General features: G+C 41.7%; 4 protein-coding genes across 4 annotated transcripts; 2 read left to right on the forward strand and 2 right to left on the reverse strand.

Annotated features, from left to right (window-relative positions):
• Positions 1-1077: 1077 nt before the first annotated feature.
• Positions 1078-7507, forward strand: LOC116255752 (G-type lectin S-receptor-like serine/threonine-protein kinase B120). The gene is made up of 7 exons (XM_031631717.2): positions 1078-2669; positions 3869-3985; positions 5186-5406; positions 5538-5748; positions 5957-6194; positions 6693-6843; positions 7061-7507. The coding sequence occupies exons 1-7, from the start codon at positions 1373-1375 to the stop codon at positions 7373-7375; spliced, it is 2550 nt and encodes an 849-aa protein (XP_031487577.1). The 5' UTR covers positions 1078-1372; the 3' UTR covers positions 7376-7507.
• Positions 7508-10273: 2766 nt separating this feature from the next.
• On the forward strand, positions 10274-11238 carry LOC116268289 (calcium-binding protein PBP1-like). Its single transcript, XM_031650004.2, has 2 exons — positions 10274-10552; positions 10672-11238. The coding sequence occupies exons 1-2, from the start codon at positions 10540-10542 to the stop codon at positions 11082-11084; spliced, it is 426 nt and encodes a 141-aa protein (XP_031505864.1). The 5' UTR covers positions 10274-10539; the 3' UTR covers positions 11085-11238.
• Positions 11239-13399: 2161 nt separating this feature from the next.
• Positions 13400-17387, reverse strand: LOC116246415 (probable NAD(P)H dehydrogenase (quinone) FQR1-like 1). Its single transcript, XM_031618283.2, has 4 exons — positions 17258-17387; positions 14840-14933; positions 14485-14747; positions 13400-13777 (listed from the first exon to the last, which is right to left on the reverse strand). Exons 1-4 carry the CDS (start codon positions 17278-17280, stop codon positions 13546-13548), a joined length of 612 nt encoding a protein of 203 aa, XP_031474143.1. The 5' UTR covers positions 17281-17387; the 3' UTR covers positions 13400-13545.
• Positions 17388-24469: 7082 nt separating this feature from the next.
• On the reverse strand, positions 24470-26385 carry LOC116249463 (U-box domain-containing protein 8). The gene has a single exon (XM_031622987.2). It carries the CDS (start codon positions 26120-26122, stop codon positions 24947-24949), a length of 1176 nt encoding a protein of 391 aa, XP_031478847.1. The 5' UTR covers positions 26123-26385; the 3' UTR covers positions 24470-24946.
• Between the last annotated feature and the right edge of the window lie 509 nt (positions 26386-26894).

The raw sequence follows: 26894 nt of genomic DNA on the forward strand, positions 1-26894 counted from the left end.
CTGACGTTTTTGAACAAGAGATTATTCAACGGAAAATCTTTGTTAGGGAACGAATCGTTCGACAAAAATTGCACCACTAAGTCAGATGGCGTTGATGAATGTCGGACCTTCAGGATGGGAAAAAAGACACATTTAGAGGCAGAGCCTACACCTATATGTGAACTAAACCGATGGATATTCGGCAGATAAAGATAAATAAATCGTGTCCGAATCAGAACGTTCGGACATCAAAATAAAAGCAAGCTGGACATCAATGTGAAAGAATAAAAGCAACTAAATCAGATTTTTTGCTCAAATCCAAAGTAAGTGTACTGTCCAGGGGATCTTCTCGGCGCTTCGGATTCAACTGCTCCTGGAAAAATCTGATTAAAGTTGGATTGGCCAATGTTTGAATCTGAACGTGGATTCCTACATCCAGCCTGAAAGCTCGTGTTTGGATCCAAAATCCAGACAACGGCCTCACCAATCAGTGTTTGGATCCAAAACCCATTGAAGCGGCCGAAATCTAATTCTATTTCAACCATAGTTGGCTGACTCGTCAAGTTGGCTCGAAAATTGTTAGAGTCAGCTCGAATCGCTAAAACAATTGGCCACGAGTCAACCTAGCCACAAGTCAAAGTTGGCTTGAATCACCCTTGACTCGGCCTGATTTGACTCTAACTGGGCTCTGATTCCCCGACTGAGACTGACTGAGTCGACAAATCAACTCGCTGACATGACGGTCATATTTCAAATTGAGTCCAAGTTACATTAATTAAAACCTCAGCCGTCGGTGTCGAAAGTTCTTCTTTAAGGGCAACGTGGCATTTGTTCAACCCACTCCTGAAAAAATGCAATATACAAAGGAGAAGCCGTGGAGCCGAGACGGCACACAGTGCGTCCGGTGAGTCAAACCGAACACGCCCACGCGTTGACCACAAGCGCAAGCTACCAGCTTTGACTTGAGCGACATCGATCTTTTGCTTCTTCTGCGGGGCCCACCTGGCCATCGAAACGGCGAATGGTGGGGCCCTTTTCCCTCCCGCTGGCTGCTATATCCCATGCAATTCGCAACTTCATCCTCCTCCCTTCGTTTTCTTTGTGCCTCCTCCTTCCTTCCTTCCTTCCTTCCTTCCTTCCTTCCTTCCTTTCTTTTTCCCCCCGTCAGCCCCTTATATGCCCGAAGCTCCACGCAGTCTTTCCTTTTAACGGCGAACAAGGCCATCGAGTTCTTTAATTTGCATGTTTAGCATGCCTTATGTTGATCTTCAGCGCGTGTAGATAGTTCTCAAGGTCCCTTACATTACATGACCGCGGCAACAAATAGTGTGGATGTAGATGCATCAAATTTGAAGACAATAGCTAGCCAGGCAGATCATGAACCGCTTTTGAGATGAGAATCTTGACAAGAATGAGAAGAATTGCCTTTGCCGCTTCTCCGTCAGGCCTCTCTTTCGTTCTTCTGTCATGGATCCTGGTATTGGCGTCCTCCTACGCGCAAAACTCTTCTCTCTCGATTGGCGGAAAACTGAAGCTGAACCAGACCATCATCTCAGGAGGGAAGGAATTCGAACTGGGCTTCTTTACACCCAGAGGTAGTGCTTCCAACCAGAGATATCTGGGCATCTGGTACTATAACATCACTCAAACGGTTGTATGGGTGGCCAACAGAGAGAATCCCATCGCCGCCGACGACTCCGACGCTGCTCTTGTCCTGTCCGACAACGGAGACGCCGTGATTCTTGACGGCAGTGGGAAGACGGTATGGTCGGCCGGCGTGTCGACGCCATCCCCTAACGGCACGTTCGCGAGGCTCGACGACACCGGGAATTTTGTCATAACCCAGGCCAGCACCGGAGTTCCGCTGTGGGAAAGCTTCAGGCATCCGACCGATACGTTCCTGCGCGACATGCGATTTTCCCGGAACACGACGACGAAGCAGGCGTTAGTATGGACTTCGTGGAAGAGCGCCACCGACCCGTCGCCGGGTCAGTTCTCGCTCGGTCTCGACCACAACAGCTCCGAGCTGTACCTTTGGAATGGATCGGTCCCAATTTGGCGCACCGGTCTGTTGAAGGGCCGGACCTTCACCGGAGTGACGACCATGTCGGCTTTCTACATATTCGGGTTCAATCCAGAGACCAACGGCGACGAATTCTCCATCTCCGTCTCCCCGAGCTTCGCCGGCAAGATGAGATTCGTGCTGGACTACACCGGATCCATTGTAGAGTACCGGTGGAACGAGAGTTCCGGGAAATGGTTCGATTACTGGGGCCGCCCTTCAAACAAGTGCGATTCCTACAACCGATGTGGGGCATTTGGTATATGTGACCCGAGCCGCAGTTCCATCTGCAGCTGCTTGCCTGGGTTCGAACAAAGCTCCGGTGGGTGCGCTCGGAGGATCCCCGTCGGCTGCGCTGGCAATAGCAGCAGCGGACCGGGATCCGATTCCAGCGGGTTTCTGACCATTCCGGCAGTGAAGCCACCCGATCAAGCTCTGTGGATCCGATCCATCCAGAGTAAGGATGACTGCCAAGCAGTATGCCTGAATAATTGCTCGTGTACTGCGTTTGCTTATGCACCGGACTTGGAGTGCATGATATGGACTGGGCGCCTGCTGGACATCCAGCAATTCCCCAGTCCGGGAAACGGTGTGGACATCTACCTCAGATTGGACCGCTCCGAGTTAGGTACCGATTCGTTCTCTCTTTCTCTCTCTTTTATTTAATGCATACATAAGTAAACTGATTTGGTTAAATACAATCTTAAATAATCTAACAAGCGGAAGTTATATTGTCAGTAATTTAATAATATAGAATAGCAGCAGTTACAAATGACATATCACTCTCTGTTCGTTCCTGATTAGGTTAAGAATGCAGCTTAGTGAAATTCTTTTGAAATGTGAAATTAGATAGTAGTTGACTCGTATAGATTTATTAACGAAAAGTTTAAAGCATCTTGGGAACTCAACAAAACTTCAGTTGTAAATATATATTCAAGGCAACTTGATATATTTATGTTGTCCACTTGATCCAAATCATGGTTCTTGAACACAACGACGCATTGAAAACTATTTTCAATTTGTGGATTGAGATTGGCCAAAAGTATTCAAAGAGGTTGGTGTGCGTATGTTCCGATGATTGAATTCATATGCATGGTTTACATTTATGTTGAACAAATTAGCCAACGGTTTTTTATTTGTGTCCGTGGTATTGCTGTCGCCAAATTAGCCACCAGCCGTTAATTTATTGCTAAAACCCGCTCGCGATTTGCTCACCAGATAGTTGACGTCGTTTATATCTATCGCAAGATCTCCCCATGTGCCAGTTGATTCGATCGTAAGATTTTTCTCGAAATCTATAGTTCAAAAATGTTCAGCTAAACCGAACAGCCTTTTTTTTTATTGACCGGCGGTACTCATGTTGCCCGGCCGGCCGTCGGAATTAACGGGTGCGAGAAACTGACTTTAAATGTTGAAAAATATAGAAAAGCACATTGTTTGCATGTGTTTGTTCTTTAGTGAAAGTCCAAATACGCCAATATGACCCCCCCCCCCAAAAAAAAAAAGTATTGATCGAGCCTCCTTTGTATATCACTTTCATTAAGTGATAAATAATCAAAGAAAAGAGACTAGAGAAAACGTTTAATCTTGGAAAGCTAGTCCTGGGCCCATGGGATCATACTGAGATGATGGGAGCATTTACCGAAGATGTGGACACCAGGAATATGTCATAATCACAGTGGTATTGGTTTAACGTTATGCATGATGGAGATGTTGGAAATTAATCTCACCATTCATTCTTCATGTTACCGGATAATTCATGATTTATATATATATGTATTGCAATCTTTCACAATCTAACTGGATGATTAATCTTTTAATTAGCAGAGAACAAGAAGCCTAAGCCTTGGAAAGTGGCCATCTATGTTGTGATTTCCACAATAGTAGCAATATGTTGTGCCATTTTTTTCTACTTTATGTGGAGGCATAGGAGGAAGCCAAGAGGTAATGATATCCTTTCTTTTGTTCATTTTCTTTTATTTCCACATTAAGATGACTATGTTCTTCATTAAAAAAATAACTTGGTTCATGGTAGAATTTAAATTGCCTGCTCAACGTTGAACATTTTTCACAAAAATAAAAGTAAGAGATTTAATTGAACAAGAACCCACTAATATATGGCCGGTTAAAAGAAAAAAAAAAAAAAAAGAGACAAGGAAATGTTACTGGGACCATGTATGGGAAATTGATTTTGAAGTGGTATCTTTAAGGTGCTAATGTCATTCTCAACTTTAACACCAAAGATAGACACGCAACTTTCTTGATTCATACTTTTTAAAAAGCTTTAACTTTTGTGGTAGCCTTGATCAAATTTTACGAGTCAAACAATTGCCGCCTGGTTTGCAAAAGCATAACTAGGGAAAAGGATTGGCCGGCTACCTTATTTGAAGGGACTCCATGACCTGCATAATCCGCTTTCCGGGATTGATATTTCCTTGGTCATTTTTCAGATGATTAATTAACTATATATTGGCAGAGTCATGCACCTAAAAAAGTCTAAAATGACTCGGAATACGTATGAAAATACTTTTTCTGGCTTTCTTCCTTTTCTCTTCAAGTTGAAGTTAGGTCTATTTCGACAACAAGATTCCGGCGACATGGTTGAATTTTAAACACCAGAAGAAACCAAAACTGAATTATGTAGAAGGTAGCCGATTCCATTACAGCTTGGCCAAAATGTCATGATGCTACAGCCATTAGCAATATTGACCTCCAGCATGGGTCCGTCCCGCGTGTCATGTATATTAATCCCGACGAAAGGTCTAATTCTGTGGCCGGTGGTGGGGAACACTAGTTGTCCACATGGATCGATCATATATTTTTCTTATGTCTAATCTGAACCAAACATTTTATTTCCAGATTCAGATGTTCAAACCGAATCACTGTCTTCATTATGAACCTAATATCTACTCACCAAAAGTTCAGCCGCTCTCGATCCTAGTGGTCGAGTACTTCTCCCTTGTATATGGAGACAGCCAGCGTCCCCACGAAGTATTATTGTTGATGGGACCGCTAATGGCTGTTTCATGATATGAGAGGAAGGAACGTGGCTGTCTTGGTAGAAAGCAGTAAACTAAATTTATGGTAATAAGAACTGCAATTTTACGGATTGTGTAGTTAACTATTCCTGTCTGTGTTCGGCAGAGTCGACGAAAGAGGAAGAGAAACGTGAATCAACAGCATACAGGCCATGCAGCAGCATGAACTCTTGCAGTGTATCGTTTGACACCATCCTGCCCAACAAAGAGGGGGAGGAGACAGGACAGGGGCTGCCATTGATAGATTTGGGCACTGTAAGGGATGCAACAAGTAATTTCTCCAATGAAAATAAGCTTGGGGAGGGTGGATTTGGGCCAGTTTACAGAGTAATTGTCATTTCAGAAAACTTTCTTTTTTGCTCCATAGCCACGAAGACAGAAAGAAAACATTGGAAACTTACTTGTCTTTCATATTTTAACCTACTAAGATCACTGTCGCAATGTTTTGATCCATGTAGGGTAAGTTACCAGAAGGGCAGGAAATAGCAGTGAAGAGGCTGTCAAGGAGCTCGGGGCAGGGGCTAGAGGAGTTCATGAATGAGGTGAAACTGATAGCCAAACTTCAGCACCGGAATCTAGTTAAGCTTGTTGGTTGCTGCATTGAAGAGCAAGAAAAGATCCTGATCTATGAATACATGCCGAACAAAAGCTTGGACGCTTTCCTCTTTGGTTGGTTCCACTTCCACTGCTTACGATCATTCAATCTCTTTTCGTTTAGAATATATGTCTATGCATCATAGATACAGATGCTGTTTAATCCTTCAGATGACAGAAAACTTGGAAATACCTACACCGAAAATTCAGCGGTGGAGTTCATGACTTTAGTCACGTTCTGTGTGATACTGAATGTAAAGAGTTTGTGAAATTTCATATGCAGATAAAAAATTGATTCCCCAATTGGACTGGGGGAAGAGATTCAGGATCGTGATGGGGATCGCAAGAGGGCTGCTTTATCTTCACCAGGACTCCCGGCTGAAGGTTGTGCACAGGGATCTCAAGGCCAGCAACATTCTGCTCGACGCCACATTGAACCCAAAGATCTCCGACTTCGGGTTGGCCAGGATATTTGGTGCTGACCAATCTCAAGTAAATACCTGCAGAGTGATGGGGACGTAGTAAGTGCACTCTCTCTCTCTCTATAAACAAAAGTGTAATTTCTATTACTTTCATCTTACCGGTTCAGGGGAGCACTTTTTATACCTTTTTGCCTTCTCTTTTGTGTTTTATAGAGAGATCCAGCCGTATGCCATGTAGCTTTTTCTGGCATCCAAACACTTTATTTGGGTTTTTGAGGCTTAAACACAGAATCTGCTTTGATAAAAATACGCTTCCCTTTTCGAATAGGCGAGCGTCAGTTAAGCCGCTATCAGATCATGGTAACAAAAGTTTATCTGAGATTGAACTCTTACTCCTCCTCAAGCGATATATGGGATTTAAAAGTCTAATCCCTAGTAAAGTGTATGTAGTTCTTGTTGGCATATAGTGCATATACAGGGAAATTTGATTCATTTATGCACATAAACCATAAGCAAATTGCATTTTCCAGTTGCATGATTCAGTTTTTCTCAACAAGTTTGTCTTATGCTCAAACTTTTGAGTCTTTTGGGTTGCAGTGGCTATATGTCTCCAGAGTATGCCATGGAAGGAAGATTTTCAATCAAATCAGATGTCTTCAGCTTTGGGGTACTGGTGTTGGAGATTGTGAGCGGAAAGAGGATGACTCGCTTTCAGCATGAGGAACTTAACCTGAACCTTCTTGGATATGTAAGTGCAAATTAAACCAATTGCCTTCATTGCCAATTAAGGAGAGAAAAAAAGAGAAACTCATCACTGTCCATATTCATATCCAGGATCAAACTCTACAGGGTTGCATCTCAATCGTTTCTTTCCAAAAAACACATCAATACATTTTGGTTTCTGATACCTTCTAGATGATAAAGTTACGGTTTCAAAAATTAATTTGGGCACCATGGTTCTGCAGTCGTGGAAGCTATGGAAGGAAGGGAAGGCGCTGGAGTTATTGGATCCATCGCTGGACGGTCAATGCAACGAGGATGAGGTGATGAGGTGCATCCATGTGGGGCTGCTCTGCGTGCAGGACGAGGCCACCGACAGACCCGCCATGTTCTCCGTCGTCCAGATGCTCGGCAGCGCGGCCGCAAACCTCTATGAGCCACAGATGCCTGCCTACTCCCGGAGAAGACACTTATTGGAGAGTGATACATCGTCCACCGACGGCGACCCCAGATTCCAGTCCATAAACAAGCACACCATCACCATTGTTGAGGCACGATGAGTTTTGCTCAACAACATTACCAGTTTGTAAGAAGATTGCTACGAAACTGATTCGGGTTGCTCAGTGCTTCGTGTCTGTTGTTGAGTGAGTCTACCTCACATAGATTATTGTTTTGTTTTTTGTGATTTTTTCCGTCAGTGGGTTGGACCAAGCTTCTTCATTCTTTCCGGCGAACGTCCTCCCAAGAGTTAGCAGTACTGATTTCATCGAATGTTCAGAACTCTAAAACGTCGCCTCACCTTACAAACACAGCTAGCCTGAAAATTCGTGCTTAATTGATTTTATTTTGATCCCCTTTGGAACAGAGAACTTGATCTATTGCTCTAAACAATTAACATTTAAACAAAAACTGTTGTTTTGATGAATGATTGAGACTTGATGATCTGGATAGTGGCCCTAATTACTCCCTGCTAGCGCCTCAAGCGAGGACCAACCATTTAACTCTCAAATCAAGTAGAAGTGGGTACGTTGTGTTAACTCGAGGACAAACCAGCCCCCACGACATATGCTTTCCTTGTTCGTGCAAATTATTATCCAGCAGAAACACAACACACAAAGAGGCAAAAAACAGATAGAAGACACAACTGTCACTCTTTCGCTTCCCCAAGTGAAGCACATAGCAGAAACAAGCTACTAGTGCAGACAAGAAGACACAGAACAGAGTTCTGCAAATGAAAAAAAAAACCCACTTTCATTTTTTCTCACTGACAGGAGCTACAGTCAAATTGTCTTATCTAGGCATACACAAAGGGCAATTAACACTGACATGGAATGGAAGGAGTAAAACAGGGAACAGTTCCGGTTCACTAGAATCAGACAACCAAAAACATCACACCCATGAAGAAATTGCATCATATTCAGTCACCCTGTTGCTACCATTATCTCATAACACTTTGCACGCCTCTGAGGTAGTAATATAATTTCAGCTCATGTCTTTTCCAGATCATGTTCAGGAAATTAAGGGCTTGCTATCCTCGCTCGCCCTGAATCACTTCCATCCAAACGATTCTCAAACAAGTGATAGAACCAATGATGGTAGCCGAGAACTCCGATAATGCTCATCCGTCATTGTGGACCTCTTTAAATGGAGACCGTATTTGACAGATTATGTTACTTGCTCAAGCAATGGCTCTCCATGTTCGTTCTTGAGCCCTTCGCAGTTGGGGGGATACGAAAACGAAAGGTATCAAAAACTGATCAAGTTTTAACTTTTTGCATGTGAATCGAGCTCGCACCTGTGAGCAATATAAACAGTCCCGCTGCAAATTAAGTGTGATCACACCCACCATGAGAGGTGGACTTGCCTATTTGTAAGACTCTTTTTCCATATTGTGCGACTGGGTTGGGGAGGGCCAGGTGGCTGCTGCCCATGTGAACACTGGTGAACCGCATCGCACCGACTTCTCGCTTGGCTCTACTTGCTGAAAAGTCCTTTATTCTTCATGTCATGGGAACAAGTGGTCTAGAATCTAGATTATGCCGAAGACTACAACTTTATAAATTATGAAAGAACACCGAAGTTTCAGTAAATAATAGATTGCCTATCAACTTATAAGAGTTAATAAATAGATGCTCAAGTTGCAACAAAAACTACCAAAGAACCGCCAAAGAAACAGTTAAATTTTGACGCAAAATTGCAAAAACCCTTTTCATAAAGAACCACTCCTTCTTCGACCGACCAAACATATTTTCATTTTAAAGAAAGTTATTTTGTCATTTTATATCAGAAAATATCGTTTTTTGTCTGTTGGCATCTCTTTGAGAAGCTTTCTCAAAGATTAAGTCCCTTTCTTACATCTGTTTGTTAACTTTTAAAAGTTGACTGTGATTCGTTATGTACCCAAATGCTAGGCATCTTAGTTTTGTTTTTCTTTAATATAGTATTTTCGTTTCTCCTTTTCATTTATGAAAATTTTACGCCTAATGTTTAGACGAAGCTTCCATGGGACTCGACCGATTTTTAGATTTGAAGCAGAATCCAGGTCCACACTCAGATGCCTTGTCAACCTCGAAAATCAGCAACACCCCCAACCATTACCAGTTCACATAACTCGATAGCTAATACCAGTTCTACATGGATCTTTAGGTTTTTTGAGTTTAGAAAGTTAGATCTACGGAGCCCATGGCAATTTCCTACTTGACTCCATCAAACCAAGTACTCCAAGATCGATCAACATAGCTTATCCCAATTCCATAAACCTCATGGCAGCTATTGAATCATTGAAATTTTCGACCCGAATAAGTGTGTTCATCTTTGAAAATTCATACCAAAACCTGTTTGTGTTTTTGACCCAGTTTATCTAATCTAACCACATTGAGTTCATGCCAACAAACCTATATCTACTCATTCAGACATTCTTGGTTTGGCCCCACTTTACAATAACGGATACAGTCTTTCTTTGTCACTTCAATGTTTTTGCCCCCTAAGAGCTGAGTGGAAAAGGTGATGGTGGAGCTGCCGTCTACCACCACAGAGACAAAAGTTGAAATTAAATCTATTTCCCTTGCTGAACCTAGTGAATCCATTAAAAAATACTTGAAGGAATTCGAAGTATAATTTTAGGAAGTGAAAATGGAAAACGGAGAACGTACTAAGCTAGCGTGATAAGACTCAAAATTATGATTCAAACAGAAGCTTTCAAGTAGAATTCTATTTTCTATAATCTGAAAGCCGGAATGCAGTATAAGTAGATGGAAATTCTTTCTTCTTTTTTTCTTTATAGATGTCTCACTGGAGTTGTACATCCGTAATTTTCAAAAAGATCGCCGATGTCTTTCATTTTACGTTACACACGACTCAGATCACTTGATTTCGATTGCCTTCATCACACGGTGCAGACCGTCCCGATCAAAACCAAAGAAGAAACGTGAAGGAGAAAAAAGCAGAAACGAGAAAACGACGAGGGGACTCAAGTCGGGCTCAGGCGCCGACGTCCTAAGTCGGTGTTCCGACTACGACCCACCTCACCCCGGAAACTTCCTCCACTTCCCGTTTCTAACCGAACCAAGAGCGACCCATCTCTCTAAAGGCCATTGATCTTCACTCAACTGGCAACTCCTGGCCTCTCAACTAGCTAGGTTCCCCAGAAATTAACCAACCCCTTTCTCTCCCAGCAACTTCCTGGAAGCACGCTGCATTCACGTCCAGATTCGTCGCCACCGTCATGGAAAAGAGAGGTAGACAGCCAAGCTCGCCTTTATGTATCTTATTTAAAGAGCCAACCCATTCGCTTCCCTCTCTAAGAAGAAACCTGGTATTGACTTCGGTTGGTTCGATCTTCCTTTCCTTCTTTCAGATAAAACAGGAAGGAGGCGTCCGACCGCCTTCTTTCTTGCTTGCGTTTTTTTATTGGTTTCTCCTTTAGTAAGGCGATCAATGGAGAACTTCCAAGACTTGCTACCGGTGATGGGGGAGAAGCTGGGATCGCAGGGGCTGATGGAGGAGCTGTGCAGTGGGTTCAGGCTGCTGATGGACCAGCAGCGAGGGGTGATCACGCCGGAAAGCCTGAGGAGAAATGCCGGGGAGGCTCTGGGGATGAAGGGAATGACGGAGGAGGAGGCGGTGGAGATGGTGAGGGAGGGAGATTTGGACGGTGACGGCGCTCTCAGCCAGATGGAATTCTGCGTCCTCATGGTCAGGCTGAGCCCGGAGGTGATGCAAAGGTCGTGGAGTCTGCTGGCGCAAGGGTTGGAAAATCTTGGTCACTAGCTCACTCACTCTCTCTGCGCATCGAGAATATAATCGTCGTTTTGGTCACAGCTTTTTAACAGGAGTTTTGGGTGCATTAGCCGGATTCTATTTTAGCAGTCCACTTGATTGTATGTGAATAAGAACGTTAACGTAATTGATTCTGCCAATATTATTTCTCTTGTCTATTTGCATTCATAATCAATCTCGGTCACCCGGAAGTCTGAGGAAATTTTCAATTCTTCGGTCTGGTTTTTTCTTTCCTTTGGAGAAATCTTCGACATGTACACATGGTCCGACTCAGTTTAAGTTCGTGAACGGAATCCACAAAAATGCAGATCGCAAACCGGATAAAAGACCAAGATTAGAATAGAAGTCTACAACTCGTAATCTCAAAGGCCAAATTGCCGCAAAAATGTAAATAAGTGTAATGGATCGAAGTTAAGTTAAAACACAAGTTTCCTGGTTTAATCTTCTTTCTTCAGGTTTTGACAGTGATGAGAGAGGAGTCCATGGAAACTGGAACCTTGTGATGGTCATGGCCTACACAACAGCACCGATCCCTCGATATAAACAGCCCTCAAAGACTTGCAGGTCGCCGCAGCTTTATACTTTGTGGCCGCGAAAGTGTTGAGTCATTTCCCGTGGTTGGTCCTTTAACGTGATCATGTTATGGAACTTAAAGTATATAGACTTCTTCAAAGGCTTGCACGGCTTTTCCTCCAAGGCATTGTTTGATGGCAAAAGTTTTGCCAAAAGAGTCCAGTTTCACCGATCTCATCTTTTGCCTATTTTTTTAAACAAGACTTCCTCAGGTCTTTGATCTCCTCCTCTTGGCCTATTTTTTTAAACAAGACTTCCTCAGGTCTTTGATCTCCTCCTCTTGGCTGTTTCGCGCTTCTTCCCGGCGCTGTTCATGCGCTTTGTAGTTGAGCCCGTTTTACGACTGTTCAGATAATCTCATTAAGCATACATACCGTACGGTCTTAAAAGACACTTTTAAAGTTCATTTTTAAATTTGAATAAATAAACGACTAACCTCTATATATATATATATATATATATATATATATATATATATATATATATATATATATATATATAATGGTTGAGAGAAAAATCAGAAAAAAAAAAGATATGATATGACAAAAATATCCATCAATTTCCCTCATGATTGAGCTGGGCCGGAGCCATCATCAATATATGGTATTATTAAACATATCTCTTGCATAGGGCAGTATGCTATGAAAGGCCAAAAGGTTTCACTGTCGGTAAAAAAAAAAAAAAACATAACTTTATTTTGAATATTCTATAAGTTCTTTCACTTAATCTAACATTGAAGGTGATGATAATATGATTAATTAAGCAGCGAAAATATGTTAAAAATTAGCCATCTTCACTGACGGAGCAATGGCTCATACAAGGCCAGCAAACAAGCAATGATGGATATGGTTATATGTTTAGATTAACTTAACACTTGTAAACTGATCGTCCTTGAGGTATTTGGTTGAATTTTGCGGGCATGAAAATGTCAAAAAGGTCTAAAGTGTAGTCTTATCAAACAAATCTAAGTAAAAGGGTATATATCCGACGGTGAGATTCAACAAGAGCTAACTAAAACATTAAGATACGAAAAGTTGTACATGGGCTTATAGTCGACCATGGCTGGCCTCGTTTGATTGATCTTTCAACAGTAGATCAAACCGTTAATCATAATCAGCCATTTTAATCCAACTAGGAAGCACTTGGCGGAAATGAGTAACTTCTCAAAGTCTCTCGTTGGAGAAGCCACAGCAAGCCCCTACTGGCTACTAGCACGGAAGGTGGGGCACCCTAATTCCTCAAATCTCATAGATCCTCTACCTCAATACTTGAAAGAAAAATTCCAACCACTCATTAAGCAAGAAACAGTATTGGTCTTCGGATATCATTTGAAATCATGGGCAGCAATTATCTGATTTATGATCAAGGCCAAATTGTTTATCATGGCGAAATAGCGAAAACAGTGAATCATTTGGAGTTGCTGTTTTGATTGTTTTCAAATGCTCTAAGCTTCAATTCGAACACACACACAGGGTGGCAAACCATTGCAAATGCCTGCAGATTCGGTTAGCAAATTTACCAACTGCTAAGTTTCCAACGAAGCCATTTGGACAAGGTGCAAAAAGTGACAACTTCCAGTCACTCAAAAAATTTCCTCTTGTTTCTGGTGATCTTTCTCGCCAAAGTTACTTCTTAATTGCACACTTCGTGGAAAGAAAGTTATGAGTCGAATCCCGCCGTTTGGATGTGTTTATGAACAAACATCTCCATGTCAAATGTGTGCCCAAAAGAGGTAGAGAACAACAAACCAAAATACATTTACCACAAAAAATAATACATCTCACAGACGACAGGAATCAAATTATACTTCAAAAAATAACCAGAAATGTTCAGAGAATGACGCTCATACAATGATGTGATTCAAAAAACATAGCCAACTTCAAGCAGACCCCTTGAGTTTATTTGCAATGCCAGCAATATACTTGCCCTGGTGGAAAGCCTGTTCCAGTTCGAGCTCAGTTGGCTGTCTGGAACCATCACCAGCGTAGGTGCCTGCACCATACGGACTCCCGCCTTTGACATGCTCCATCTCAAACATTCCAGCTCCAAACGTGTACCCCATAGGTACATATATCATTCCATGATGAACCAGCTGAGTGATGGCTGTCAAGCTGCATAAAAAAACAGACAACTAAAGCTGGAGTAAACAAATATAATAAAGACACGGCAACTACAGTCTAAAATTCTTAACTAAAGTTAAGAATATAAGCATGCAAGCAAGCGAGTCATCCACCATATGCAAGGAGGTCAAAGAAAAAATTTCACACCCTCGAGCCTGATGGACACAGGACAAACATATGATACAGGCCAGGCTTCTGTAGATGAGGGATGGAAGATAAACATATAATACAGGTCAGGCTTCTGCAGATGAAGACCAGGGTGAGAAGGTCTTGCCAATTAGTATACGATGGCCTGATGTTTTCCGACATAGATAATCTTTTTCTAATCGCCACCAGGGATACAGAATTAATTGAAGTAATTCAGAGATGATGTTATATTTGATCCATCCTCCTGAAGTGCCCTTCCCTGGTAAGGATTCTTAATATTGCAAATGTACCATGACCTCGACGCAGAATGTATTGATGCTTCTAAGGTGCTACATAACCTCAACTATAAAGCAGACAATTTTCTGTATGTGGACTTGTTTCCCATATGAAACATATGATGTGATGGTCGTGACCATACGAATAACATATACCTAGCGTGGTTAACGCTTGAGATGGCAAGGTCTTAATATACAACTAAACAAACAAGTCAAAACCTAAATAATTGGTGCAAAATAATTCAACTGTTTGGTCCAAAGACAAAAGCTACTCACGCTGTGGTCTCTTGCCCACCACCCTGTGATCCTGTGCTGTAGAAAATGCCTGCAGGCTTGCCAGCAAGTTGCTGGGTTCTCCACAATCCACCGGTTGCATCAAGGAAAGCCTTAAATTGAGCTGCCATCATCCCAAACCTTGTTGGAAAGCCAAATATGAGACCATCGGCCTCTGCAAGCTCACTGGGGCTTATGATTGGTGCATCACCTTTCGGTGGCGCACTCATCTTCGCAAGAACATCATCAGAAAGTGTCTCTGGAACCTGTAAATGAGATAAAGGTGAACTTATCGTGCATACTATTGTCACGAGAACTCTATATTTATTTTTCCTTGACATCATTATTAGTTACTTACCTGCCACACCTTGGCTTCTACACCTTCCACAGATGAAGCACCCTTCTTGATTGCTTCAGCAAGTTTCTCAACATGACCATACATAGAGTAGTATCTGCATGTGATGAAATTAAGAGCCTCATAGTGCAGTCTTGTGAAAACCTTAAAAAATCTCGCAAGCAAAACTGATTCAGCCAATAAAAAGTTTTAGACTGGGACACACAAATGTAACTTTGCATTAGCAACAGCAATTTCCATGGTCACCGACTAAAGAGGCTATCTCAAGTTAAAACTCGTGTAGTGATGGATTTACAAGTCTTGAATATAGGATAGGAGAATATATGCTACATGGCAAACAGATCCTGCAGAGCAGTACACATGTGAGAAGAATACAGTTGCGTTACAATTAGTGATTAACCATAAAAAGAGCTAAACAGTTTCTCATAAGCTTATTTTCACACAATTGTAACAAATCAACAAATAAGATCAAGAAATGATGAATAGACTGCCGGAAATCAAGAAGCCTGAAGCAGAATTTGAGAAATGTCGAGGAAAACTTTTCTTTAATTGTAACCTATAGATTGTAGGATCTTTTCATATGCAACATGTAAAGAATAACCATACATAAAGTCATAATTTGACCTTGAGGCTTGCTTAAAACTGTGTACAGCGAGGGGAATTGCACCCTGCTCTATCGAGCAGCATATCAAGGCAATGTTTTCACAGGTCTAGGAGATTTCTTTTGTAAACCTATTTGTCAAAAAATGAAAACATAATAAAAACGATCAGTTACTACTGAAAAATTAACTTGGATAGTTCATGCCGTTTCGGACTTCTAGGACAGAGTATCATGAGGTTCTTATACTAAAGAAAAGAGCAAAAAGGAATTACAATTTCAATTCGCCTTGTGAGAGTGGCACTAGGATCTCCAAAATTAGTCTCGAAGAAGGAACCAAGACCTGAAAGTTACCGACCAAGGAACAAAGGAAAAAAAGGGACTCCGATATCAAGTACATGGCCAGTGATGAATATTTGCTATATTTTTAGACTGCTACGTGGAACCCAAGACCTAACTTTCGAGAATAACGGATGCAGATGAAAATATCCTGACATGATTCCTCGTGGAAAAGTTGAAGTTGCACTGCCACGAATTGGCTACCAGTACTGAAACAACTATAACCATCTTCAATCCCCAAACTAATCACGATACCTTTTTATTGCTAACAGGCAAAGCGAAAAGGACAACTGAGAAACAAACAAAGGTCCACCTGGAATTTCACCACCGTCTCCCCCAGCCTATATAGGACAGTTGGTGACAACCATAAAAAAGAAGGAAGGTGAAATATTGGTCACAACGAGAACCATGTCGCACAGTTGCTCGACCAATGAGCGCATGTAAGTGATATGACAAGCCACACTTTCCGAAAATTGGAAGCGCAACATGAAGAAAAAGGCAAGGTTTCTTCGCTTTGCATCAAACATCCACTTGCAGTAATGGTTCGAAAACTCCACGAAGTAATAGTCAAAAAAACAATCCGGCGGATGAAAAAAGGAGAAAAGGACGAATGACAATTATGTCCTAAATAAAACATAAATTCGAACAGCCAATATCAGTAAATTGTGCTTTAATAAAATTTAAAAGCTTTATTGTAAAAGATAAATGCCCGTCAAAGGACCCGGAAGAAAGCAAGAGAACCCAAATATGGAAAGAAGGCCAAAATTCTCAACGACGGATACTCGGACACAAACTGTTAAAGTCCCTATGAACGTCGTAAGAAAAGAAACATTTTCGGCTTTAGCCATAACCTGGTCACATTGCCGAACATCCAGAGTGTGAACGCCACAGAGATGAGTAGCATTGGATGGGTCATCTAAACTACCAAATCTCAAATGATTAAAAGGAAAAAAGGAATAGAAAAACCCGAAAGAAAAGGCTAGTTTGGATCCAATTTAATAACTGAAATAGATCAGTAGAGCGCTGAAAAGGAAATTGCAGAAAGAAACGAATGTAATTTTCCTTTTCTGTGGAAGAACGAAGGCTAAGTGCGAGAGAGAAGACGTGATCCGGAAAAAGAAAAATCTGATCTAGGTGTTCAAAACATGAGGAAAGGGGAAATGATCCCCAAGAATGCTTGCAGAACTGGATCAAAGTTCAAAATAGGAGAAACGCAACCAAGAAGAAAACGAAACAGAGCAAATCCGTCACGGAAGGAAATTCCAGAAGCTCGTCGAAAAGCAAGAAGAAAAAAAAAAACTCAAAGACACCAGATCATGGGTCTCGATGGAAAATGCGGTGAGGGAATGGTCACTCCTAACCCAAAAAAGCCCGGAAATCATAGTCGAAATTTCCCAGACAAAACGATCCGGGAGACCTGGAAAGCAAATAGTCTAACAAGGGGAAGAATAGTGGAGGAAACAGCCGCAAGAAGAAACGCTTACACAATGTAAACTTTGGTGGCCATTATCGAAGGACTCTTCGAGATTCTTCCTTCCACTTTGCTCCTCGGGTCTGCCAGAAATGGAATGAGATGAAATGGAAACGGGAGGGAAGACAGGGTATTTATGGACCTCCTGCCTGCCCCGCTGACCCACCCTCTTAATATCATTATCAATCAATTCTAATTAATTAAATGAATAACTTATTTCTTTCGAATGCTTCCGGGGGTTGATATCTGCTGCTTCTCTCAGCTTTCCTTATAAAATTAAAAAAAGTAATTCAATTATCTTTATACCCCTGAACTTAAAAGGTTTTACCTTCAGCTGTCCCCTTTAATTTCTAAAGCGGAAAACGGATTGATTAATTAAGAGAGAGGTATTTTGGTCTTTTTGTAGTGTTATTATTATTTTTTTCACTTTTATTGGTGTAGTTATTTTTACTAACAAACCCCATTACACTCTCAATTGCATTGAATGTATTGAATGAAAAAAAAAAAATTATAAAATGATCATGTGACTCTTTCGTTATGTTCATATGCGACCTCCTTATTCCTAATCTCAATTATTTATATGAATCATTAGTCTTAAGCAAGAATATTTTAGTGACGCCACGGCAACCTTCTGGCACACACCTGCCTTCTCATTTCGGCTTCCATGAGCCGTTCATCTTGACCGAGGCCCCGAACGTTCGGGCGCGTCGGGGCACGCGAGCCGTTGGATGGAGCGACTCCACCGGTCGCCGGAGCCTGATCGAAGCGTGACGCAGAGGTGACGGGGGCATTTTTGGTACTGGAAGACAATGGAGGCCCGATATCGTCATTTTGGAGGAGAAATCAGAAACTAGTTCACGATTTTCCGGGGATATTTTATTCTTTCTTTTCTTTTCCCAGGAAAACTGCCGTGCAGATTAGATTGTTAGTCAACTGATGGACCTTCCGGGGTAGTTGGTGGCACTGACCGGCTGCCATTGGATCGGGTCGGAGCTCACTTATCCGCATGGCATTATAAATTAGATCCATTTAAGGATCCGCTTACAGACAGCGCAGGGTTGTCTCCCGTCCCGTTCGAGCTCCTCCTTCCCAAATATTTGCTCCGAAGAAATTAAAAATTATAACAAAAAAGAAATCAAATTTCATGAATGTGGTGCATTTTTTTGCCACGAAGTTGGCTGGTTTTCTGGTTTAGTAATCAGAAGGTAAGAAGAGGCACGCATGAAGAATCCACTCATGCCAATTATGATGGTTGCATGTGACCGTATAATGAATTTTCCCCACCCCCTCATGAGAATCGGAATAATTGTTAATACATATGTGGTCACTCTTCTCTTATTTAATCATATCTTATCCATTAATAAGGCACTTTTTCTTTTATATATATATGTGTGTGTATTTTTTCAGATTTGATCGTGCACGTTGTTTATACGAATGAGTTGGAACTTGGAACTCTTATTTGATGGGCATTCAACCAGAAGGGATGTGAATTTGAGATTAGTGTTTTTTTTTTTTTTTTTTGGTATATGTCAAACTTGTATTAAGAATGTTTACTTAGGGGAACCTAATAATTTCTCTCAAGACCATATTCTTATGCCACCAACATTCTAAGATGCTTGTATGAATAATGGTGCTGCTACATCACATCTCATTGTCAGTATGTCCAACCTAAGCTTTGATTGTTGTTCTTTTATTATTGTTAATGAAACTGTGAAACTAACCTTTTATGAATAATGTGCCTTTAGAAAAACATAATGTTCTTGTTACTTACTCTGCATTACAAATTGGATTTACAAAATCAACGCTCTAAGTTGAACAAACTTACAACGTTGCTTCAAGACAGGTAGAGATGGACCTGGAACTTGGGACCGAAATACATACATCCGAAATGAGATCCAGATCCAAATTTGAATGGGCCCCACTAAAAAAGTGGGACCCACACCACGGTCGTCCTGTCCTCACCTCATCATCCACTATCGCCGGAACAGGACCGACAAAAAAGATTGATTCTAGAAGAAGTGCTCCTTTAAAGTTTTTTTTTTTTTTTTTATCCTTTTCACCGTACCCTTATTGTTGTTAATTTACATGCTTTCTGCTCTCTGTTTTTTTTTAATTTAAAAAAAAAACAAGAAAAAAAATTGTTTCATTTGTATTGTATTTCATTGTTAGTTTTATTATAATGACTTTTTTAATTAATAAATTTTAACCATCGAATAGCATACCACAGAATCCAAATCTCGTTTCCCACTCTTTTGTTCACACAAGTGGTGACATAAGATATCCAACAAGATCAAGGCAAAGCCAAGGGGGGCGGTTGGGGCCCTGGCACCCCTTAAAAAAAATAAAAAATTTACATATATAAAAATAATATTTTATTTTTATCCAAATTTTAAAAACAAGTAGAGTATTTCATATACATACTTCCCCGGCTTCATCGCAGGTGATGACCCATCAACAGGAACCGGCACACTCTATTAAACATAAATTTTATCTCATGAATCAACCATGGTGAAGTTTTCTCTCTAGTACTGTATTGTGCGTCTCTTTTAACCAAATTTACTTTAAACACAAAAAAAAAAAAAAAAAAAAAAAGTCCCGGACATTTTAGTTCCACGCACAGGTAAGGTGAACCCCGGGGAATTTTTGTCTTTCGACTTCTTTTCATTGAAGTGGGCATTCAAGGAAGTGGATCCCCTTGCTTTCTCAAGACCATTAGTCCAGGTTTGCGGCGAGCTTCGTACAAAAAATAATAAAAAAGAAACGGTGGAAAATGAATAATTTATATCTTCGACACACAGCGCATCATCCATCTATATTAAAAATGTTAATAAACCGAAAGAAGCAAGCTCTGTAGCTAATCAGACTTTTTGTATCACATGAAAACGAAGAAATCAAGAAGGTGACAAATAAGAAGATGATGCATGTTCCCTCCATGATGCAATGTGCCCTTTTGTTTCGGGGTTGAATGGAAAGGGAATATTCATTGGAATGAACAGTTCATGACGTGTGGTCGCTAGGATGATTTTGCAAACGACGACAAGGAAATGGACCAGCGACACTGTTTGAACAATTCACAAATTCACCAAACATTGCCTGTAAGAGAGCACCATGTTTAAACTACTTCCCTGTGTCCCTTCTATTTCTGCGTAAAACTCAGAGACATGGGTTCCAATGGCACCTTCAATTCATGCTCCCTACTTTGTTTGTGATTTTTGGTGGAACAGTCGAGGCTGGTGGCATAATGAACAGCAGGTCCTTTAATATCGACTACTTTCCCAAAATTTTATGATTTATTAAAATCTGTTCGACTTTTTAAGTCTTTTTATATATAGATGCGTGTGTGGCGTGAAGCAGAACATAAAATAAAAGAAATGGCCAACTGGTTACCTGTGGCTTCAGTTTCACATTAGGAACTCAAAACAATCCGGCTAGTTTGGTGACAAAAATCGCATGTTGCCCACTGAAAGTAGTGAGGTGCATGGACATCGTGTTCCAATGGACGGCCGGCTTTGAAGAATACTCGGCGGTCTGGCAAAACCTTGATACAAGGTTTATAGTTTCCGATCTGCACCTGAATCCTTCTTCCAAATGGATACGGCAGATCGAGTCATCATTGCCGACCTTAGTAGCGGAGACCACATTCTCTACTGTTCCAGGAGTTTTTTTCTGTAGTATTTAGCACTTGGTTGTTCTTCTGCAAGAAAATTCTTTCAAATAAACACGATCAATCGCTTGAACTAACAGGAGAAGAAGAAATTAAAGAGATTGAACCAATCAAAATAAGTACAAGGCTCAATTCGATGTGGTGGCTGTTCTTTGGTCTTCAGTAACAGCAAAAGAAAAGAAAAAGCATGAAGTTTATGGTTGAGCTGAGGAGTGAGGGTTCCCCAAAGGTGCTGTTTATTGGACCCACATGGCATGTTTCCAGTGTTGGAATGAACACTTTATCTAGAGACCTTCTGTCTCAACCGTATACTCCACAAATCAAACAATTGTTGGATGAAGAATCGAACACATTCTCCGACTTTGTCATGGAGACTAGTCTGTGCCTTGTCTAGCTATGAGGCAGAGGAATAGGAAATGAACATGGTATGGTCGGAAGACAACGGCAGCGAAGTTATTTCATAATTCCAAAATAGTTTCTGTCATTTATTTAATAGTAGTAAGTAAACCATTGTTCTGTAGATTACGATTGCATATATTTTAGAAAAAGAATGATGATCATACGTCCGGAGTCGAATTAACTATCTTCTATTCCGGCCGATAAACTTTTCAGATGCGGATCTGCAGTAGACAACATAACAGATTGAAATTTTGTTTTACGCTATATTATATTTTAAAAAATGAGGCTATTAAGTGATTTACTCTTCGAATGTTTTTCCGTAATGAAAAAAAAAAAAAGGAAGCTACAAGTTCCTGATTAATGGGCGCTCAGCAGCCTAAATGCTGAAACCTAAACCAGGGAAAAAAAAAATAAAAGAAAAGGAACACTTCCTTTTTTTCTTGTTTCAAACACTGCCTGGTGAATTTTGTCCTGACAATCTCAAGAAAAAGGCGAAACTTGGTTCCTCTCAAATCGGTGAGGAGTTTCATCGACTAACAAAATATATTAATAACAGGGCGACTTTTTCTCCTTGGAGCATTAATTTGCAAACATGCAACATTTTCAACATGGCGCATTCGGCAACTCGGTTCAACCACAGAAAGCAGTGAGAAACTGGAAAAAAAGGAAAGGAAAAAGAAAGAGGCCTCTCAGCTCGATTGCACAAACAAAAGAAACACATTAACACCAAGAATCTGAACAATCTAGCGGCCAATGCTCAATGTCACAGCGGAGATGCTGTCGCTGCTGTCCTTTGGCATTTCATGAAACCTGGTTTTGTCCTCATCTTGAACAATAATGACGGAACCTCTCTCTCTTCCTGCTTACTGCATGTTTGGCTAACTTCTTGTCGGGGCTCCATTTTTGGAAGTAATTGTATGTGGCTACATGAAAAGAACCACTGTCTTTTCAAACACGCATTCGTCTAAACACCACATAATTCTCTCCCTCTCTTGTTTGCTTATGTGAATGAGATGTTCATTTTTTGCAGCAAGTATCGTCGAAGAGTTTCATCACCTTCGGGAACCGTATGGCCTGTATCTAGACAAAAAAGTTTCCGTGACGAATGCTCGTTTGCATAATATTTCCATGGAACATTCATCTTTTCTGCCTTCAATATAGACACGCATCAAACACTTTCGATCACAATTATACTCTACCGAACCATTCAAGCGGAAATCACGAGTGACAAACACATACGGCGCACAGTGAACATTATAACTGCAAAGATACGAAACAGAGACTACGCTTGACAACAGTTTATGCATATATCAGGAATCCACCATACACCCAACTATATCACAAGCTTTTGCAGTATGGTACGATTATAAAACAAAAAGACAAACCCTTATCTCCAGTTGTATAGATTTAGAAAATGGGGACAAGGCACCGATCTTCTCCAAATCGAACGGTGTCTAAATTGTCTGAAAAGAGAACAGTATGCCACATTGGTAGCGGATACCACTGCTGACACAGACGGGCAATTGTTTAAACCATTGGGCTCACTTTGCTCCTTACTGCTGCCCCAAGTTTTATTTTCCATTCCATTGTTCACTTCCTGACTCAGCAGCATTAAAACGCACGTTGTTTGCCTGGTCATCCGTTCCCAAATTAGCTTCTCTTTTATAGATTCCCAATTGAATAAGCAATAAAGCTGTTTTTCCTGTAATGGAAAGGGTTCAACAAATTCTTCCAGTTGAAAAGGTGATTGCTCAACCGCTGTTTCAATACTCTTTCTGGCCAATACTGCACACTTTCCTATCTCAAAAATAGAGCGCCACACTATATTTTGAGGGCCCTTTCATTAATCAGCTCAAGTTTATAAGATCATCGAAATAGTGACCAGTTTTTTTTAAAACAGCAAAATGGTGAAAAACTTATTCTCAATGTAGTGGTGCAGTGGATGATTCCCCTCTACACTATATCAGCCCACTCGAGAGACAGGTACTTGAAAAGTGTGAGCATCTCCTGGTGCCCAACAATCAGAGGACATGGTGAATACGAATGAAACCTCTTTAGAAAATAAAACGGTTATGACGACGAATGAAAATTTACACATTTAAAGAAGAAGATGATTCAAGTGCCCACACCCACAGGAATGGGAACATGCACTGTTTGTGAACAACAAATTTTACATGCGAAACAGGCCTTTGCTTTTCTTTGAAAATAAAAACCTATGCAGGCTCCATCAGTTTCATGAAGCACGACGAAGGCTACCATTTACTGATGACCAAGGGCTGTTCAAATCGAAGCATCTGAGCATGAGGAGATCAGGAACATACTAAAAGAAACGCGCTGCAGATTCTTGCAAGTGAAACACATCAAATAATTTCTGCATCGACCCCAACGGCAGAACACAATTACAAGCTTGTAACAAATTCCAACTTGATTTATAATTTCCTTGCAGAGAAAACACAGAATATTCTGTTATTGACATGAAAAGAGAAAGTAACTGCAGCATTGTCTTAAGAAACAGCAGGAAACTCTTGTGATTTTGGAAAAATATAGCACTTCCATGCATCTATCAAGTCTAATGTGTCCCTTCGTTTGTAGGAGAGAAAATCATGAATTTTGAAAAATAAAAGACCTTTTCAAAGAGCAATGATACTTGGAGAACTTTATTTTTACAAACAATACCTGGACAAATCTTCTTTGATATTGCCCACAGGAGACAAAGTAGTCTGAATCCACTGCATAACGAATAGGAAATATGCTGAAAGCCTAAACTTCTCGAACGTAGAGAGCCATAAGCCTCGGGATGTTTCCATTGCATCCCTTTTGAGGACAACATAATTCACAGTATTAGAAGAAGGTGAATTTGAGATACACAATGAAGCTACACTCTCAGAAAAAACATGTTAATTCTATAACATTATACAAAAATAAATAAATAAATAAATAAATAAATAAAACAAAGATTAACCATCTCACACGAGTCATCAGTTATTGGTGGATGCTCAAACATTTTTCCCATCAATACTTTACGCTTCCTGCCAGTACATTGTGCACGAAGTTCAGCACAGCACAAACTATTTCCTGACTCGCACCTGACCCACCGGTTGTCGCTCAGATATTAAATCGATAACAAGAATTCATCATGTCAAAAATTAGGAAAACAAACGGTAACAATAACAATAACACTTCAACTTTATATTGCAACTAGCAGTCATAATTACAATGTAGATATATATTAAAACATAAAAGGAAACCCATGATCCTTCCCATACTCATCAATTGGCCTTTTACTCAGTTGCGCTCACATTGAATATATACATAAAGTTGAGCAGACAAAATTTGGTCATCCCCGACTACATACATTGGAACAAGAAAATGAAAATAGCTTGAATTCTATTCTAAGAAGGAACTCGAGACCGCATTTTACATAGCAAAATGGACCGTGTTAAGTACATTTCTTTGCACAGCAGGGCAGGGGAAAACAATAAACAGAATTTCTGCTATTCCAACAAACAGGGGCAAGGAAAATCTCCATTGTACAGCAAGCATGAACCTCCTCACCTCAGGAACAAGCTTTGCAGGTACCACCAAACAAAACTACCAGTTAGAGCCCACTCCCCAGCAAAAAAACGGCAATAATAACCGTCACGAGCCATCCCTGCACCTTTCCAATGCTTGAATTAGGATAGAGGCGTTCCTCTTCACCTTCCCGTTCTCATCCCCAATGAACTCCAAGCAGGATTCATAGACTCCCTCCCTTTTTGCTGCCGCGGCGAAGCTCTCACTGTGCGAGCATATGGAACTTAGTGCAGCTAAAGCGTGTTCCCGCCGGCTCTGCGGCCGCCCGTCCTTCAGGATCCTGGATAGCACCTGAACGCCACCTCTGCAATTCCGGATTGCCTCCCGTCCCTCGGCACACCTCGAAAGCAGGCTGAGCACCTCCACCGGGCGCTCCATCGACTCCTCGGCCGCGGCCAGGGCCAGCAGAATGGGCACGGCACCGGCATCCACCGCTCTCCGCTTGTTATCAGGGAACGAGCACAGAGTCGACAGCGCTGTGGCTGCCTCCCTCTTTCCTTTCAAATTCCCGTCCCTCAGCAGCTCCACTAGCGACTCGACGGCCCCTGGGTACCGGCCAATGGTCCCCTTGTTGACCTCCACGATGGCGAGGCTGGTGATGATGGTGGCCGAGAGCGCACGGGCGGCCGGGAAGCCCGAGGAGAGAGCAGCCACGACGGGGCCGAGGGCGCCTTCGGCCACGAGTCCCACCTTGTTGTCGTCATCGAGGGAGAGGTTGAAGAGGACGGAGAGGGCAGAATCCTGGAGCTGGGGGTCGGAGGCACATAGTAGAATGGCGGAGGCGCCGCCGGAGTCCGTAAGAATCTGCCGGAAGTTGACGTCGTATTTGGAGGGCCGGCGGAGGAGGGAGAGGGCGTCGAGCTTAGAAGAGGTGGGGGACTCCGGCGAGGCGAGGGTAGAAACTAACTGTTTGACCTTTTGCCTCTGAGAGGACGGGTAAGATTGGAGGGTACCGGCCGCCGTGGTGGCAGAGGCGGAGATGGTGGCGGGGAGTGTGGGCGAGAGGGATATGTGATGGGCCTGGGCGAAGTGAGAGATGAGGGAGCGAAGAGCGTAGTTGGGGATGAGAGAGGGTCGTGGAGGGAGAGGTGTCTGGGTGATGGGGCAGGTCCGGTGGCCTGTGTCGAGCCACCGCTGGATGGAGGAGCGGTCGAAGGTGTAGCCGGAGCAGAGGATGACGGGGTCGGACATGATCTCATGTGATATTGGGCAACAAAAATCCTCCGGAAGTTGGGTCTCCATCTTGGCCTTCCTCCTTCACCTTCCACCTTCTTTTCCCTTTTCTCCACTTATCTGGTTCTTCTTCTCCTTTGCTCTTTGTTCGTGGAGCCCAGAGAGAGAGAGTAAGATTACTCAGACTTTAAAGCTCCTTCCTCCTTCGCCTGCGCGCCTGCACGAAGAGAGAGAGAGAGAGAGAGAGAGAGACCTCGTTGGCGTTTGCCCCTGTGTGGTGCGGAGTCTGCAGAGACAGAAAGAGAGAGGGAGAAGAAGGAGAGAGAGGGGCTTTGCTTGATTTTACCGTACAAGGTGGGTTGGGCTTATAATTGCGGCCGACGGCAATTTTGTAATGACGCAAACGCCCTCGGTACAAAGTATCGACTCGGCCACCAATTCGGAACACGTTGATAGATGGACCGGACTAATCTTAAAGTAGAACGGGATTCAAATCTGAAATCCGATAATAAAAATTTAACAGGATTCTAAAACCAATTGAATCCATTAGGAAAATCGATTTCATTTATTGATTAGGTTCAGTTTTCATTATCAAATCTGACAAATCAGATCCAGATTTAAAAATAGCAATACTAGATTTTCTACTTGAACTTTTTACTATAGCAAATTCCTTTTTCTTTGTGATTTTATGTTTTTTTATTTCGCTTTCACGCTCGGCGGCTGTAGCAATCAAGGTTTAAAGATCTCGTGTGAATACAACCCAAGAACCGAGAGTTCAACGAAGGGAAAAAAGAAAAAAAGAGAGTTCCAAAGAAAAGTCGTAAGAACGATATTGAATGGG

The sequence above is a fragment of the Nymphaea colorata genome, chromosome 1 (assembly GCF_008831285.2).
Source record: "Nymphaea colorata isolate Beijing-Zhang1983 chromosome 1, ASM883128v2, whole genome shotgun sequence".
NCBI classification, from domain to species: domain Eukaryota; kingdom Viridiplantae; phylum Streptophyta; class Magnoliopsida; order Nymphaeales; family Nymphaeaceae; genus Nymphaea; species Nymphaea colorata.